Source organism: Alexandromys fortis, unplaced genomic scaffold (assembly GCF_014885135.2).
Source record: "Alexandromys fortis isolate MF-2015 unplaced genomic scaffold, M_Fortis_MF-2015_v1.1 scaffold_29, whole genome shotgun sequence".
NCBI classification, from domain to species: domain Eukaryota; kingdom Metazoa; phylum Chordata; class Mammalia; order Rodentia; family Cricetidae; genus Alexandromys; species Alexandromys fortis.
The window spans coordinates 3779819-3794891 of NW_026067891.1; the positions used below are offsets into that span (position 1 = coordinate 3779819).

At 53.2% G+C, this 15073-nt stretch overlaps 2 protein-coding genes across 4 annotated transcripts in view; both read right to left on the reverse strand.

Annotated features, from left to right (window-relative positions):
* On the reverse strand, positions 1-11707 carry Ccdc154 (coiled-coil domain containing 154). The gene is made up of 17 exons (XM_050135985.1): positions 11560-11707; positions 9486-9816; positions 9198-9387; positions 8960-9006; positions 8588-8683; positions 8139-8262; positions 5534-5635; positions 5309-5437; positions 5108-5232; positions 4674-4800; positions 4448-4585; positions 2314-2433; positions 2105-2181; positions 1750-1867; positions 1534-1620; positions 1066-1253; positions 1-994 (listed from the first exon to the last, which is right to left on the reverse strand). Exons 1-17 carry the CDS (start codon positions 11705-11707, stop codon positions 883-885), a joined length of 2259 nt encoding a protein of 752 aa, XP_049991942.1. The 3' UTR covers positions 1-882.
* The window catches only part of Clcn7 (chloride voltage-gated channel 7), a 25938-nt gene continuing 21468 nt past the window's right edge, over positions 10604-15073 (reverse strand). For all 3 annotated transcript variants that reach the window (XM_050131886.1, XM_050131969.1, XM_050131816.1), the window contains 7 exons: positions 14863-14990; positions 14567-14652; positions 14163-14292; positions 13299-13358; positions 13040-13216; positions 12562-12642; positions 10604-12356 (listed from right to left, as the gene is read on the reverse strand). In XM_050131886.1, the coding sequence (XP_049987843.1) occupies positions 12270-12356; positions 12562-12642; positions 13040-13216; positions 13299-13358; positions 14163-14292; positions 14567-14652; positions 14863-14990 (749 nt within the window). In that variant the 3' untranslated portion in view covers positions 10604-12269. The remainder of the gene's footprint in view (positions 12357-12561; positions 12643-13039; positions 13217-13298; positions 13359-14162; positions 14293-14566; positions 14653-14862; positions 14991-15073) is intronic.

Genomic DNA, 15073 nt, shown 5'->3' on the forward strand with positions numbered 1-15073 from the left:
GGGCAGCAGTGGTCCTCTCTCAGGCACCCAGCCTCTCCTTGTTGCCCAGGCACCTCCCTAGTGGGTCTCTTCAAGCAGCCATGCAGTTGGCTCTCCCCAGGGGACCTGAGCTTATCCCAAGCCTAGAACTGCCACTGCCAGCACTGAGGAGGGAGAGCAAACGCTTGTCTAGACCCAGCCACACCTGGCTACCAGTTCTCGGATGACCCCATCAGGTCTCAGAACTCTGCCCACAGGAAGTGGACAGAACTCAGGCAAGAACAATGAGTCGTTTGCACACGTCCATCTGGGGAGACCCATTCTTTACCAAGCCAGCACCAAGACTCAAGTCAGTAGCAAAGGCCAGCCCTCCCTGCTGTCTCTCTCTGCAGGGCCAGAGCTGATGATTCCATGTGCCATGCCCTGTGCTTGGCTGGTGGCAAGGGCTGGGAGCTGTGTGCAAAGTGCAGGTTTTCTTGAGAGGCCAGAAGAGGGACACAAGGGACACACTGCTTGATCACACAGAGGAGCACAGATGCTGACTCTCCGGATTCATGCTCACAAATGGCTTCCTTGGTGGCACTTCGGTGTTAATGGCAGCTGGGCAGGGATGAGGATGATCTGAGGACCCTGTGTCCTTACTCCTTACATTTGTCCTCAGAGGCAGCTGGGGTGGGTCCCAGGTGTGGCCTGGGTGTCCCTGTATAGAAATCCCAGGAAAAGTGATAAAAGGGCCTGGGGCTAAGCAGGGCAGAAAGGGTCCTTCAGGGTCAAATAACCTGGGCCTTGTGACTTTGGTTCCTCTCACTACTTGACACCCTTGTCAAGCCTCCGAGCTGCGGAAAAGCTGTTCCATCAGACAACAGGAAACTCTGGCTCCAACAGGTACAAGAACTGGCATCTTTATTTCTGGGACAGGATCTTGGGTGCAGGCTTCCAGTAGGTCATCGCAGAGATTGCTCCTGGCCTTTGGTGGGCCACCAGGTTCAAGAGGATTGTCTTCCACTGAAGCCACCTGCGCAGAGACACCGTTCATCCATAACACAACTCCTCGAGGCTGGGAGACCCAGGCTCTCAGCTGCCTACCTCACAGCCTGATACACGCCCCAGGAGTTCACAGGGACCATCTCGCTCAGGGCTATGTCCTTGATGAAGAACCGCTGCCTCACCAGGGACATGAACACCCGCTTGCTGCCCAGTGTCAGCGGCCAGGGGCCCTCCTCGCTCCACAGGCTCAGCATGCTCTCACGCAGGGTTGCGATCTCTTCTGCCCGCTGCAAGTGCAGAGGGACGGTGTTAACAGGACCCACGGGGGATGAAACAACGACAGAGAAATGGGGACTGGATCACAGCGGCAGGCAGAGGATGTGTGTATGTGGGGATATCTTCTATGGAGGAAGCCCAGCAGTAGGGCCCCATGTCTAGGAAACACAGATCAGCACCACCCCGCTAGTGAAGTGCCTGGGGCCCCATGGAGCAGACAGGAGCCGAGGGACTTGGGGCAGACTGGCAAGAGGGTGAGGGGTCAATGGTTCTCCCAGAGTTTCCTCTCACCAGCTTGGTCTCGTTATTAAACTTCAGGTTCTGGATGGTCTTGTTGGCCTGGAGGCTGTTCTCTAACTTGATTATTTGCTTCTGAAACTAAACACAGCTCCAATCATGGGTAGACATGGACTGCTGCTGTCCAGATGCACCCACTACTACAGAATCACCAAGACCCCGGAGTTTAGGGAGACAGATGCAGGTGCCTTCCTGGGGCCCAAGGGATACCGTGGCCAGCTGGCCCTGGATCTCTGCAATCTTCCGTCCAGGGTTCTCCTCCTTCAGAAACTGCACAGACATCAGCAGGGTGGCTAGCTCCTGTCGCACAGCCTCAACCTCAGACTCTCTGTGGGCACCAAGGGCTGGCTGTAGGGGGTCCCAGAGCTCAAGACAAAGGCTTAGTGCAGAGCTGGGGTTCCTGAGGCTGTTACAGGGTTGACAAGCTATACCACAGGAGGCAGAGCTCAGGGTGGGACTGGGTGGGGGCGGGGCAAGCACAGGTGCAGAGGGGAGGGGCCTGGAAGAATTCTGTGGGGACCAGTGACAGGGAGGTCCCAGGGGCCTGGGAGGCTTCAAACCTCACCTGGCCTTGCCCTCAGCAGAGATCCTCAGGTCCACATCACTCTTGTGAAGAACACACTTGTTGGAGACATTTTCTATCTGAAGTGTGGAAAATGTAGGTGCCTAAGGTGACTCAACACAGCCACCTGGGAGCACCAGGCTAGTTCAAGCCAAGCCAAGCCAAGCCAAGGCCTGGATCTTCAAGAATAGGTGCACCCTGGCCTTACCTACCTGCTGTGGCAGGTTGTTCACTTTTTCCTGCACCTCCTGCAAGTGAGCTGAGACCTCTTTTAGCCACCGGACCAGATTCTGCAGGGACTCCCTCTCTACGCCTTCCCATGCAGCCTGCACCTACAATTTCCATATCCAGTGAGAGATGGTACCCAGGTGGGTGACAGGAGGCAGAGTGGCCCGGACAGCCTGGCCAGACACTGCAGAGGACAGGGATGCTAGACCTATGGCAGCCCTGGTGATCGTCCTAGGCAAGGTCATCCAGCTGAGCAGAGCCATGTCCTTGAGGGGGTGACAGCTAGTAGTGACAGGATAGAGAAGAGACTGTCACACTGCAGGAGGGGTACAGACGTGGTGGTCAAAGGCTCCTGTCAGCAGCTGCTCTCTCTGGCCATACATGCCCAGAAAGGATGCAGAGCCAGCCAAGGTTGGGGATCCAGCTGCCATATCATGGGGTGTGTTCACAGGAGCTACCAAAGAGAACAGGCCCCCACGTCTATTGACCTGCCCACATGTGGTAACACTATCCAGCTGTCAGGAGATGAAGCATGGATCCTTACAACAGGGGTGACCCATGAAGGCAGCTCAAGAGAGAAGCGCGAGGGCTGGAGAGATGGCTCAGAGGTTAAGAGCATTGCCTGCTCTTCCAAAGGTCCTGAGTTCAATTCCCAGCAACCACATGGTGGCTCACAACCATCTGTAATGAGGTCTGGTGCCCTCTTCTGGCCAGCAGGCATACACACAGACAGAATATTGTATACATAATAAATAAATAAATAAATAAATAAATAAATAAATAAATAAATAAATAAATATTTTTTTTAAAAAAAGAGAGAAGCGCGAGATAAAAGGGTTGGAATTAAGGGCCTACAGCCCGCAATTCAGAGCTGGAGGGGGGAGAAGAGAAACTATTAGACCCTGGGTTTCTCTCTGAAGAGCTGAGAAAGCTCTGAAGCTGACTTGGCTGATAACTTTTCTAGGAATGTACTAAAACCACTGAGACTTAGTTAGGGTTAGGGTTGAGCTCAGACGTGTGATCCCAACACTCAGGAGGATAAGGCAGGAAAATGAGGAGTATCATGTCAGACTAGGCTACGTGGTAAGATTCTCTCTTTAAAAAAAATCAAAGCAAAGCTGGGTGGTGGTGGCGCACGCCTTTAATCCCAGCACTCGGGAGGCAGAGGCAGGCGGATCTCTGTGAGTTCTTCGAGACCAGACTGGTCTACAAGAGCTAGTTCCAGGACAGGCTCCAAAACCACAGAGAAACCCTGTCTCGAAAAAAACCAAAAAAAAAATCAAAGCAAGAGGCTAGAGAGATGGCTCAGAGGTTAAGAGCACTGGCTGTTCTTCCAGAGGTCCTGAGTTCAATTCCCAGCAAGCACATGGTGGCTCACAACCATCTGTAATGAGGTCTGGTGCCCTCTTCTGGCCAGCAGGCATACATATAGCCAGAACACTGTATACATAATAAATCTTTAAAAAATGGTTGTGAGTCAAATTAAGAGAAAAGAAAAACAAAACAACGACTAAAAAAACAATAATGGGTTGAAGGAATGGATCAGCAGTTAGAAGCACTTGCTGCTCTTCCAGCGGACTGGAGTTTGGTTCCTAGTGCCCATGTTGGGTGGCTCACAACCACCTGTAACCTCAGCTTCAAGAGACTGATGTCCTCTTCTGGCCTGTCTGAGCACTCACACACATGTGGCATGTACACACAGACACATAAATTAAAAATATATAAAAGAACTCAAATAAAATATAGAACCAAACAAAATCCATTGAACTGTATGTTTTAAAATGTGTTTTTCTTTATTTGTTTTTTCAAGCAGATTTTTTAGCTGGCCTGGAACTCACTCTGTAGACCAGGCTGGCCTCAGACTCACAGAGATCCGCCTGCCTCTGCCTCCGGAGTGCTGGGATTAAAGGCATGTGGGATTAAAGGGGAATTGCTGAAAGGAAGGGAGGGAGGGAGAGAAGGAGGGAGAAAGGAGAGCGAGAGAAAGAGAAAGAGAAAGAGAGAGAGAGAGTGCCAAGAGGCTGAGAGTCCTGCAGGAGCTGCCCTACCTCGTGCAGAGGTCTCTACCCTTGGCCCCATCTCCTTTACCGCCCTTCCGTGGGAGTCTGCCCACCTCACCTGAGACAGCTTCACGCCTAGTGTTTGCTCCTGCAGGTCTAGCTTCCAGCTGAGAGCTAGACAATGGTCACTCAGGTCCTTCAGCTGCTGGTCCAGACCTGCCACTGACCCTTCTAGGACCTGGCTCTTCTCTTGAAGCTGCACGAGACAATGGAGTCAGGGAGGCTAGCTGGACGCCTATGTCCACAAGGATCCCCACCAACCTCCACTTCACTCAGCCCCTTACCAGTTCCAGTGCACCCTGAGTTTCCTGCTGGGCTAGCTTGCCAGCCGTTTGCACAGCCTCCAGATTCTCCTGGATGTACGAGGCCAGCTCTCCGGCCTGGCTCTCCTCCAAGCTCACCTTGGCTTCCCTGCATATTGATGTTCAAACTGTCCCTTAGCGCTACCCAGTGAGGGGACCTGCTCGCTAGCTCTGGGACCTTCCAAGCGATTCCATGGACCAGAGGATGGGTGCTACCAAGAAGGGGCTGTGAGCGAGGATCAGGGTGGAGGGACAGGAGCTCCAGCAGAGGGCTGCTAGTCTGTCCTAACATGCCCAACTGGCCTAGTGTTTAACTGACAGCTGCAGGTGCAGAAGCAGGACATTCCCCAGCTGAGCTCAGTAGGGGTTAGCTGAGCAAGGGACTGGGTGGCCCACTGTCCTGACATGACACCCACCGGGCCTTCTGCTCAGCCATCAGGACACGATTCAGTGACACCTGGTTCTGTCGCACAAACTTGGTCAGGTAGACTACAGCTTTGTCCAGGCCCCGGCACTGCTCCAGTAGGTGACCCTCCTCCTCCTGCTGTGGCAGAAGTGGCCCTGAGCCTTGGTGCCAACCCCATCTCCCTGCCTTCTGGCCACCCAGGCCCACCCACCTCACGATGTGCCCGCAGGGCCCGCAAGCGCTCCTCTGTCAGTTCATGTAGCTTCTGCCAGCGGCTTTCCAGTTCCTCTCGAAGGCTGCTTTCTGCCATCAGACGTGAGCTCTCTGAAGACTTCATTCTCTGTGGAGACAGCACTAGCTGTTGTGAATCTGGGACTGCCCCCCCCCCCACACCACGGGCAATCCATGAGGAACTGGGTACTGCCCAGGCTCTCACCTGCTCCATGGCCAGGAAACACTTCTGAAGAAAATTGCACAGTTTGGCCTCCCTCTTTAGGAAGCGGATGCTCATATCCTCACTGAATTTAGTCACCTGGTCCTGGGAGGGGTCACATGGTCACCTGAGGCCTCCTCACTGGTCATCCTTCCCTGCCTGGTATATCCCTCCCTGTTTCCAATCCCTGCACAGCCAGGCTGCATGTACTGGGCAGGAAGGAAGGTAGGGCAGATAGGACCCACTGTCCCTCAAAATGCTAGCTCACAGGCCAGAAGGGGCCCTAAAGGTCAAGGTCACAGGAGCCCAGACAGTTCAGCACACATCCAGAACCCCGGATGCATCCAGAGAAGGTTGTGCAAGGGGCACTGGATTCCATGCCAAGCTGGAGCCTCAGTATGAGGAGGTGTGAGAGTATCCCCATCCAAGTAGGAGCACTCCATGCACAGGCCTCATCAAGGGGGTAGGAGGGAAAACTAGACGGAACCCTTTGGGCTTTGCCTCCTCTCTATGCTGCACTCCTGCTGCTCTGAGGGTCTAAAGACCCAACCCAGCCTCTGGCCTCTCTACCTCACACCTTTAGGACTTGACGTAGCCAGTGCCATTATGGAGTTGAACAGCTGTGGTCACCTCTGAGAATCTTGGTCTGCAGTAATGGCCATGAGAAACAGCTCTGAGCAGGTAGCTTTGTCTATGGGAGTGGGGCTAACAGTCCCTCTGGGCAAGAGGGGGGGAGAGTCACAAGACCTTTCTGTGCCATTACAACCACCACTCCCCCTACCCAACTACTCCATGCTGGAGTATAGAAGAAGGAACATTTTGACGGTGAGGTCATGGGAGCTCTTTGGCCTTGCGCTGCCTGTTACCCATGTGCCTGTAAGAAGCCCCACTATGCTTATTTATTTGCCAGGCTGAACTTAGAGCCTCTCTTTAACTCTGTTGGCCCCTTCCCTACTTGTAGTGAGAATGTGTTTCTCTTAATCTCCCCAGGACTGCTAGGATTTGACAAAGCCGAACGTTGTGGCACAGGCCTGTAACTGCAGTACTCAGGAGGCTGAGGTTTACAGGGGGCTGCTGGGAGTTTGAGGTTAGCCAGAGCTTTACAGTGAAGCTCTCACCTCCCTACATGTACCAAAGAAAGGTCTTAAGAAACCTTCTATTTCATAATATCCATTTACCTAGCACCTTCTTCATGGTCATAGAGCTCTCCTGACAACAGGCCTAGCTCTCAGGCCCTGAGTCTGGGAGAAGATGGTTCTCAGGGAAGTTTTCACATCATCTGAGCCACTGCTGGTCTCCCTGCCTTGTAAGAGGGAAGCCTAAAACAGGGTTGGCTACTTTTCTTTGGGGGGGTGTTGAAGACAGGGTTTCTCTGTCCTGGAACTCGCTCTGTAGACCAGGCTGGCCTCGAACTCAGCGATCTGTCTACCTCTGCCTCCCATGTGCTGGGATTAAAGGTGTGCAGCACCCACCGCTGTCTTTATTTTTCTTTTAAGATTTTAAGAGTCTCATGTAGTCCAGGCCTCACATCTGTCATGCAGTGGATGATACTGAACTTCTGAATTAGCCTCTATGTGCCAAGGGTTAGAATTACAAGCATGTACCACCACACTCAGTTTTAGGGGTGCTGGAGGTTGAACCCAGAACTTCGTGCATGCTAAGCCAGTACACCATCACCTGAGCTACACACCAATCCCTCAGCCACTTTTTCTGCATGACCAGACAGCAAACATTTCAAGTTCACAGGGTCTCTTGTGTAGAGTCCCAACTCTTGTCCAAAGTCGCCACTGTCACTTTGTTAAACAAATGCTCATGGCTCTGTGCCAATAAAACTTTATTATAAAAACACAGATATTGGGGTGTTAAGTCCTGACACCAATGCTGAAGAGCCCTCAAAGGGCCTGGGCCCTCTGTGCCTAGCCTACGAGGAACCCTTCTCCCAAAGCTCTTGTACTCTTGCTGATGCCAATGTGTTAGCTTCCCAGCAGCTCGGACAAAGATGCCACTACCCCTGGGCAGCAAAATGATGTTGGGACAGCTGGAAGCACCCAGTACGCTCAGCCCACACTGTCCTGTGAGGAGACTGGACACCCAGAACAGCAGCTGTAGTCCCTAGTGTCTATTTATAGAGCCCAGGAGCTGGGTGGCAGGCATGCGTAACCGTTCTTCAGCCCCATGAGGAAAAGAGGCTCCTCTTAAGGATTCCAAGTAGAAGGGAGGACATTCTGCCCTAGGAATTTGTGACTCCTACTTGAGGGAAAAGCTGAGACTGAATATAGCTGCAGAAGGGGCTTTAGGACCGGATGTTTCTTTTCTGATAGCTCAACTGAGATAGTCAGTGAGAGACAACACAGCATTTGAAACGTGGCTATGCGACGGTACAAGTAAATTTTCAATACCTGAGAACGCAGCAGCTAATGTCAGGGAGTGGGCAATGCCAAGGGATGAGAGGCCACCACATCAGGCAGGGCAGCACTGGTGAGCCTACCTTTGTGTTATTGTATACACTGATAAACAACCGCAGGCCACAGGCTAGGGACACTGGAGGTCACTCAGGGACTTGGATGACTCCTGCCTAGGCTAGCTAGGTTTGGCTTTCAAGAGGTACCTGCATCTTGGACAACCCACGGTCCACTTTTTCATTGGTATCCTCTTGGTTCCTCTGCAGGGTGCTATAGGCTGCTTCCCGGCCCTGTTCCTCTTGCCTCAGCAAGTCAGTCAGCTTGGTCAGCCTAGAGGCAGTAGGTGTGGTAACACTAACTCATCTGGGGAACCACAGGGAGCCTGGTGGGCTTTGGGACCCTGGGTCCATCTTAGGCTGGGGTCCACAACCTGCCCAGATCACACATGGAAGCAGAAATAGACTTTGGAGTCCCTAGTGAGGGCAAGGCACCAAATAAGGGAGAGCAGGAAGATGGGGTTCCCAGCAGTCAGCAGTGCGGCACTAATGGCAGAGGACAGCCCACTGGCGGCACTAGGGGCACAGGGCAGGGTAGGCCTGAGACTTTCAACGTGTGCACAAAACTGGTTTGGTGATAATCCAGGGAATTGGCCCACCTGAGGTTCATCTCCTGCTCAGAACATTTCCGCTCTGTGTCCTGTAACACCTGTGTCCTCCGGATCTGTGTCAAAGCCTCTCGGACCTCCACCAGCCTGGCATAAGGAGTTTCTCTGCCAGCCCCAGAGCAGCTAGGCAGCCTTTGTTGCTACAGCTGTAGCCATGGGGCCTGACCACCAGCCTCCCACCGCCTGGACAGTCGGTCCCACTGTATGCAGAACCTAGTCTGAGTTGGACTACTATAGGTATCGTTTAGACACTACTACCTGGGGGAAGGGACACCCACGCAGGCCCTAACACCAGCTGCTGCAGGGAAGCAGTGGTCCCAGCCCTTCCCACTGAAGCTTATGCTTGTCTCTCATGTGTGTTACCTTTTATCCAGGGCTTGTATCTGGTTCTGGCTCTGGGGCCCAGACAGCTGTAAGGAGGAAAGGAGGACTAGGCAGGCCAAGTCTGCTGCCTACAAAGTCCCTCCAGCACCAGTGCAGGTGGGTGTGTAGGAGCCAGAGCATGGAGCCATGGGAATCAGTAGGGTCAGGGTTCAGTAAGCTGTTCCAAGCACCAGGAAGAGTCGCGTGCCTGTGTCTGCTGCTCTGCCCAATGTCTCACCTCTAAGGCCTCCTTCTCGGGGCTCCAGGCCACTTGTTGCACTTCCTGCCTCAGCTGGCGCAGCTCTGAGGCCTGGAGCTGCACACGAGCACGAACCTGCAGCAGCTCACGAAGCAGGCCGAGTGTGGCATGCTCACAGCGTTCCCTGTGTGCCCTCAGGCGAACTACCTCAGCCTGCAGCTCAGCTACCCTGGTCAGGGCCAGAGCAGCTGGGTCAAGCTGTGCTTCTCTTGAAGTTACCCCCGCCCCCGTGTGTCATCTCCATTCCTCATGCTCCTCAAGGCTCACCACTGCTCCAGCTGTTTCCGCTGCTTAGGGGTGTCGTGTTCAGGGACCACGCAGCTGGACGCCGGGCCACTGCACTCATACCTCTCTAAGGTATCCACACCCAAGGGCTCGGGACTGGCTAGGCCTTCTGTTAAGAGAAGCTCCAGGTCCTCGAGTGGGTTCAGTTGTGAAGGTGAAAGCCCCAGTGAGGGGCTGTCCGCTAGCAACAGAAGGAGGCACCTAGCGAGCTCACGCACAGGGACAGAGTAGTTCCTGTAACCTTGCTCAGTGCCATCCCAAGCTCCTGCTGGGTCAGAGAGCAGCCCTGCTAGAGGTACACCCCTCCTCTCCACTCACCTGACATGGCTTCACCAGCAGTCACTACCTGTAGCCCAGCTTTATGGCATTAGTGCCTCTGTGGTGTCCAGAGCTGGACACCAAGGCCAGGGTGGCTGAGATTGGCTGGAGGAAGGCAAGTATTCCCAGGCCAGAAAGCTGCAGGGACTGGGGATCAGTTGAAGGACAGAAGAGAAGGCTTTGGGTCAGAGGAGGAAAGGATTTAGAGAGGCTGTGGAACTTAGGGAAGTGAGGGTCAAGAGGGAAGGTCTGTATCTTGGGGAGAAGACAGGGTCAGGAGTGGAGACTGTGGCCCTTTGGGGGAAGATGAGTCGGGAGAGGCTGTGGACCCCTGAGAGCAGTTAAGTATGAGGTAGTGGGCTCCTGCCCTTCCACCCACCTCTTCAGTGAATCTTGCTGAAGGAGGCAGGTACAGCTGAGTTAGTCTAGAACCTTCTTTTTCTCACAGAACCCTATGACTTCATGGCCAACTGCCAGTGGAACCCGAGTCTTCATCTACCCTGTCCTGTGGCTTCCCTAACATCTGGCTCCTGGAAGGATGTGGGGGGACTATGAAGCATCCATCTTGCAAAAGGGCCTCCTCTGGCTCCGGAGTTACTGGGTTATGATCATGATGAAGAGGTTGTTCAGGAACCTTGTGTCCCACACATAGAGCAGAAAGTGAGGGTCCTAAGCAAACGAGACACAGCTAGCCAGATACCCAGAGGGAAGGATGGCAGTCACAGATGAGGCCACTGGGGTTTCAGCCTTCCCATGAGTCACAATGAGAATATTGGGAGAGACAAGGTTTGATTATTTTATTTAACCTAATATATCCAAAAATATCATTTCAACATGTAGCCAACACAGAACTGTGGACAGATTGCACATGCTTTTTTGGTACCAAGTCTTTGAGGCCCTGTGCAGTGCTTTTCATCCCCTTGGGTCAAACTTAGATATGGCCCCTCCCAATCCAGAGCGCCCCTGGCTTTGTCACGAAGACCTACCCACCAGGGCCAGTGGAGCAGGCAAGGTGGGTCAGTTACAACTTCTTGTTATGCAGAGCCTGGCAAGCCCAGGCTTGATGACAGGATGTCATCCAAGCAGGTGACAGAAACCACACTGTAGTGAGCCTGAGAGAAAGGCTGTGAGAAGGGGATGAGGTCAGAGTCCCTGAACAACCCTTCCTAGGCTAGCCACAGTACTCGTCGAGAGCTGCATCCACCGCCCCTCACAGACAGCAGCTACTGTGTATAGAGGTGCCACCTGCACTAGTTTATCACCATACTGCATGCCCAACTCCCCAGAATGCTGAGCCTTAGGCAGACGGGAATCTCTCATTTCTCATATCTCAACTCAACAACATACTTAGTCCATCTGCTCAGAGAAGAAAGAGCCACTCCTTTGGAGGAATGACAACTGAGAGGCAGCAGCTGCCAACTTTCCAAAGAAGGACCCATGTGGCCTTGTGACAGACATGTGCCAGAGACACTGCAATTATCTTTACAAAGTATCCTGGGGAGAAGACTCTGAAGGTGACTGATGCATGTCAGATCTAGCTTGGTTCAGTGGTGCTAGCTTTGACAATACAGGGTTTAGAGGTGAGGCTCCATGGCTCTGGTGCTCACAGAGCCACCATCCTAGGGAGTCTGAGGCTCATCTTAGGGTCAGGTCCTGGGAGGTCAATGCCCAGGGTGTATACAGTACAGTTATAAGCAAGTCACTATGGACAGCAGGGCCCTAAGTGCTGAGGAAAGACCTGCCTTCCGGTTGTGGTCCAGTGTCATGACCCCCAGCTCTGAAAGCCTGGGGCAGATGTGGGTGGACTCAGATTCAATCTTCATGGGATTTTCAGCTCTCAAGCCCCAGGCATAGAACCAGTCTCCCCATCTTTTAGACAAAGACATGAGACGGCACATGTGGGTTCCCCAATAGAGCCTGCTCCAGGCTGTACAGCTCCTCATGCCCTTGCTGCTGAAGCTCTTAGCTCTTGGCTAGTGTGGGCAGTACAACCACAGCATAGGTGCTCAGAGCCAGAGAAGAAACAGCAATAGGTAGTAGCTCATGTCTGTCTGCCTGCCCCTCTCTCTCTCTCTCTCTCTCTCTCTCTCTCTCTCTCTCTCTCGCACACACGCGCGCGCGCACACACACACACACGCACGCACGCACGCACCAGCTTCTATTGGCTCTGAAAAGTGAGCCACAAGGGGTGCGATCGCACATTTCATCCTTGGAACCCAGGAGAGGGGCAAATCCAAGGGGTGAAGGGTTCAGGGAACAAGGAAAGTGCTGACGATGTAAACCAACTGCCCAAGACAAAGGGTCTGGCCTCCACACCAGCCAGGCCCAGGGAAGGCATTTGCTCCTGCTGTTGCACTGCCCAGGGGGCAAGGCTTTGGCTGAGACCAGGGACCCTGGGAGGAGGTGCAGAGGGGCTCAGGTGCCACTGCACAAGGGTAGAGCCAACCCTCACGTCTGGGCCAGGGAAAGCTCTTCAAGGCCTCCCTTCCCTAGGCGGTATCTTGCCAGGTCCTTCCTAGTCACCAGCCCGACCACCTGCAGAAACAACACCAGGTTACTTCTGCTCCATATGATGGCATACTCTACCTACTGTGCTAAGTAGGTGTGCAACACCAGGCTAGGCCATAGGCTCACTGTTCTGAGACAGACAAGACAAATGCCCACCCACAACCTACTAGGGATACAGAAAGCAGAGTGTGAGCCAGCTCCAGCACTCTAGCAGAACAGAGAACAGCCTCACCTGATTGCGGTTGTCTACTACTACCAAGTGCCTCAGGCCCAGGGCCCTGAACAACTTGAACACTCGAGGAAGAGACGCCTCCTGCAAAGTAGACAACTGCCATTAGCACACTTACCCACTGTGGAAAAGAGGCTCAACTCCCCCAAACCGGGTGTTTCCAGGGTCCTAAGCTGTCTTTCCCCTCCATGCCTGACTCTAAGCCTCTGTGTGCTGCTAGGAGGGTTCTCTTAGGCCCACTGCTACTTGAAGCCCAAATTCTCTGAGGCTGCTCCTGATGAATTCTGGCCAGATGGTCCACCCCAGGCAGTAAGGCCCACATGTACAACCCCTGGAAGCCTCCTATCTACTTGTCAGCAGTTATTCCAAAGATTCCAGAGGCTCTTTACCACCTTTTCAAAGTGTACAAGGCATCGAGCTGGGACCCTGGAGGTCAATCATACCCCAGCCCTGCCCCTGCTTCCTTCAGGTCAATAAGTACCTGGGGCACTGTGTAGGGAGAGGGGTTCATGAATTCAGAAAGGTCCATGGTGCATTCCCGCTCATCCTGGGATACGTGGATGGACTGGATTGGGGGGAAGCGTGGGTAGGCGTCACGGAAGTCCTTCAGCCTCAGGCGCCGCTGCACAAGACCCATGTTGGACCTCTCCACAAACACCTGCAGGCAGCAGTCAGTTACGTGTGTGTCACTGTGAAGGATGGTGCCCAGGACATGCCCACCCACGGACTGCTGGACACACCTTGTGCTTCAGGAGCACGATGAGCTGGGAGCGCAGGATCAAGCCTTGGAGCCTGGCTGGCTGCAGAAAACGAAAGAGTCAGAGGCCTTGAGACTGCAGTGGGAAACTCAGGCCAGATTCTCCACTGGCCCATGGTTACTGTTTAGTGGTCCACCTCGAAGCACAAGCCATAAAGTGGGGATCTCTCCAACATGCTCCTGCTAATCCCTAAAGTATCCGAGACAGGGCCAACTCTGCCAGCAGAGCATGGAAGCCAGCTGCTAAAAATGGAATCAACAGGTAGCAAGACATAAGCCAAGTATGTTTCTCACATTTCTTTCAAGCCCTACCAGTGCCAATATCCAACACAACCCAGCAGAGTAAGAACCGGACAAGGGGGTAAACATTAGCTGGGCTCACATCCCAGCAGCACCTCCCGATAGATGCCACAGCCACAACACCATGACTGAGAAGTCCAGTCCAGTCAGAACTACACGAGGCCTGTAGTCTGTGGACACTAAGAAAGGGATTTTACTTTACATGCAACACAAGATTTCCTGTTCACGGGCTGGAAAAATGGATTAGTGGTTACAGCACTTGTTGCTCTTGCAGGAGACCTGGGCTTGATTCCAGGCACCCACATGGTAGCTTACAACCAACCATCCGTAATGCCAATTCCAAGGGGATCTAATACTCTCTTCTAACCTCTGCAGGCACCAGGAATGCAGCTGGTACACACGCAGGCAAAACACATAAATAAAATGAAAATAAATCTTTAAAAAAAAAGGCATCTTGTTCAGGCAAACTACAAGATGAACTCCCCCAATATATGCTGCTCAGGGTACAAAATAAAAAGAAACATATTCAGAGAGGTGCCCACACTACCTGGGTGTCTCCCACATCTTCCACCACGGGGAACCCATTGTGATTGGATGCTGTGTCGCTTAGGACATCCACGATGACACCAACCTTCTCTCTCCGTCTCAGGCAGGTCACAGGTGTGCTCATTACTTCCCTGCCAAGAGGCCCAACCCAAGGATACAATCTCAGTGGCATTTATACTACATGCTGTTGAGGCACTTCCTTAAGAGCTTTTTTATCATATCAATACTTGACAAGCCATAAGACTTGGGACCCCAAGACCCCTTTTCCCAGGCACTGGGAGAACAGCCATGGAAAGCTACAGTGAGAACCTGGTACCTGGGCTCTCCACAGGCACTCAGTGTTTTCCCTGTCCATGTCCTCCCACAGCACCCAGGAACCTGAGAGCTTAGGTCAGCTGACCATACCTGGCAGTGAGCGAGTGCGAGGTGACCGGGGCCTCCCAGTGCAGGAAGGGCACACTTTGCAGCTGGATGTGCATGTCATAGAGACCCTGGGTAACAGAGTCATGATTTAGGACACTGCCCAGGGGACCTTAAGGCACATTGCCTCCCTCAGGGCCCCACCACTGCCCTACTCCTGAAGAAGGGAGTAGGCTCAATGGGCCCTCTTCCTTCTGCAGGTTCCTCAAACCCCAGTGTCAGGCTATAAGGTCAGCATCCAGAGTAAGCAGAGGACAGACCACCCCTCTCATGCTGCATACCTCAATAAAGACATCGCCCACAATCTTGGCAGTCATCAGCACCAGCATGATGGGAAAGCCGTAGGTCACGTTGCTGGTGGCCTCCATCATGATGACTGTCAGGCTAAGAGTCATTCTCACGATGCCACCTGTGGGGGTAGTCATAAGCCCCAATCCCTCTAAACACAGGATCCCCAGCTCTGCTATGTCTGCAATCTTTTCACCCACCCAT

Bases quoted from the DNA above. Each gene is read 5' to 3' on its own strand.
- Ccdc154 (XM_050135985.1), bottom strand. From the start codon at position 11,707: ATGTCTTTGTCTAAAAGATGGGGAGACTGGTTCTATGCCTGGGGCTTG. The intron at 9,007-9,197 runs GTGAGACATTGG...TCCTCCTTACAG, and splicing joins CCGAGAAGGAGGCCTTAGAG to CTGTCTGGGCCCCAGAGCCA. The intron at 2,182-2,313 runs GTAGGTAAGGCC...TCCACACTTCAG, and splicing joins TGAACAACCTGCCACAGCAG to ATAGAAAATGTCTCCAACAA.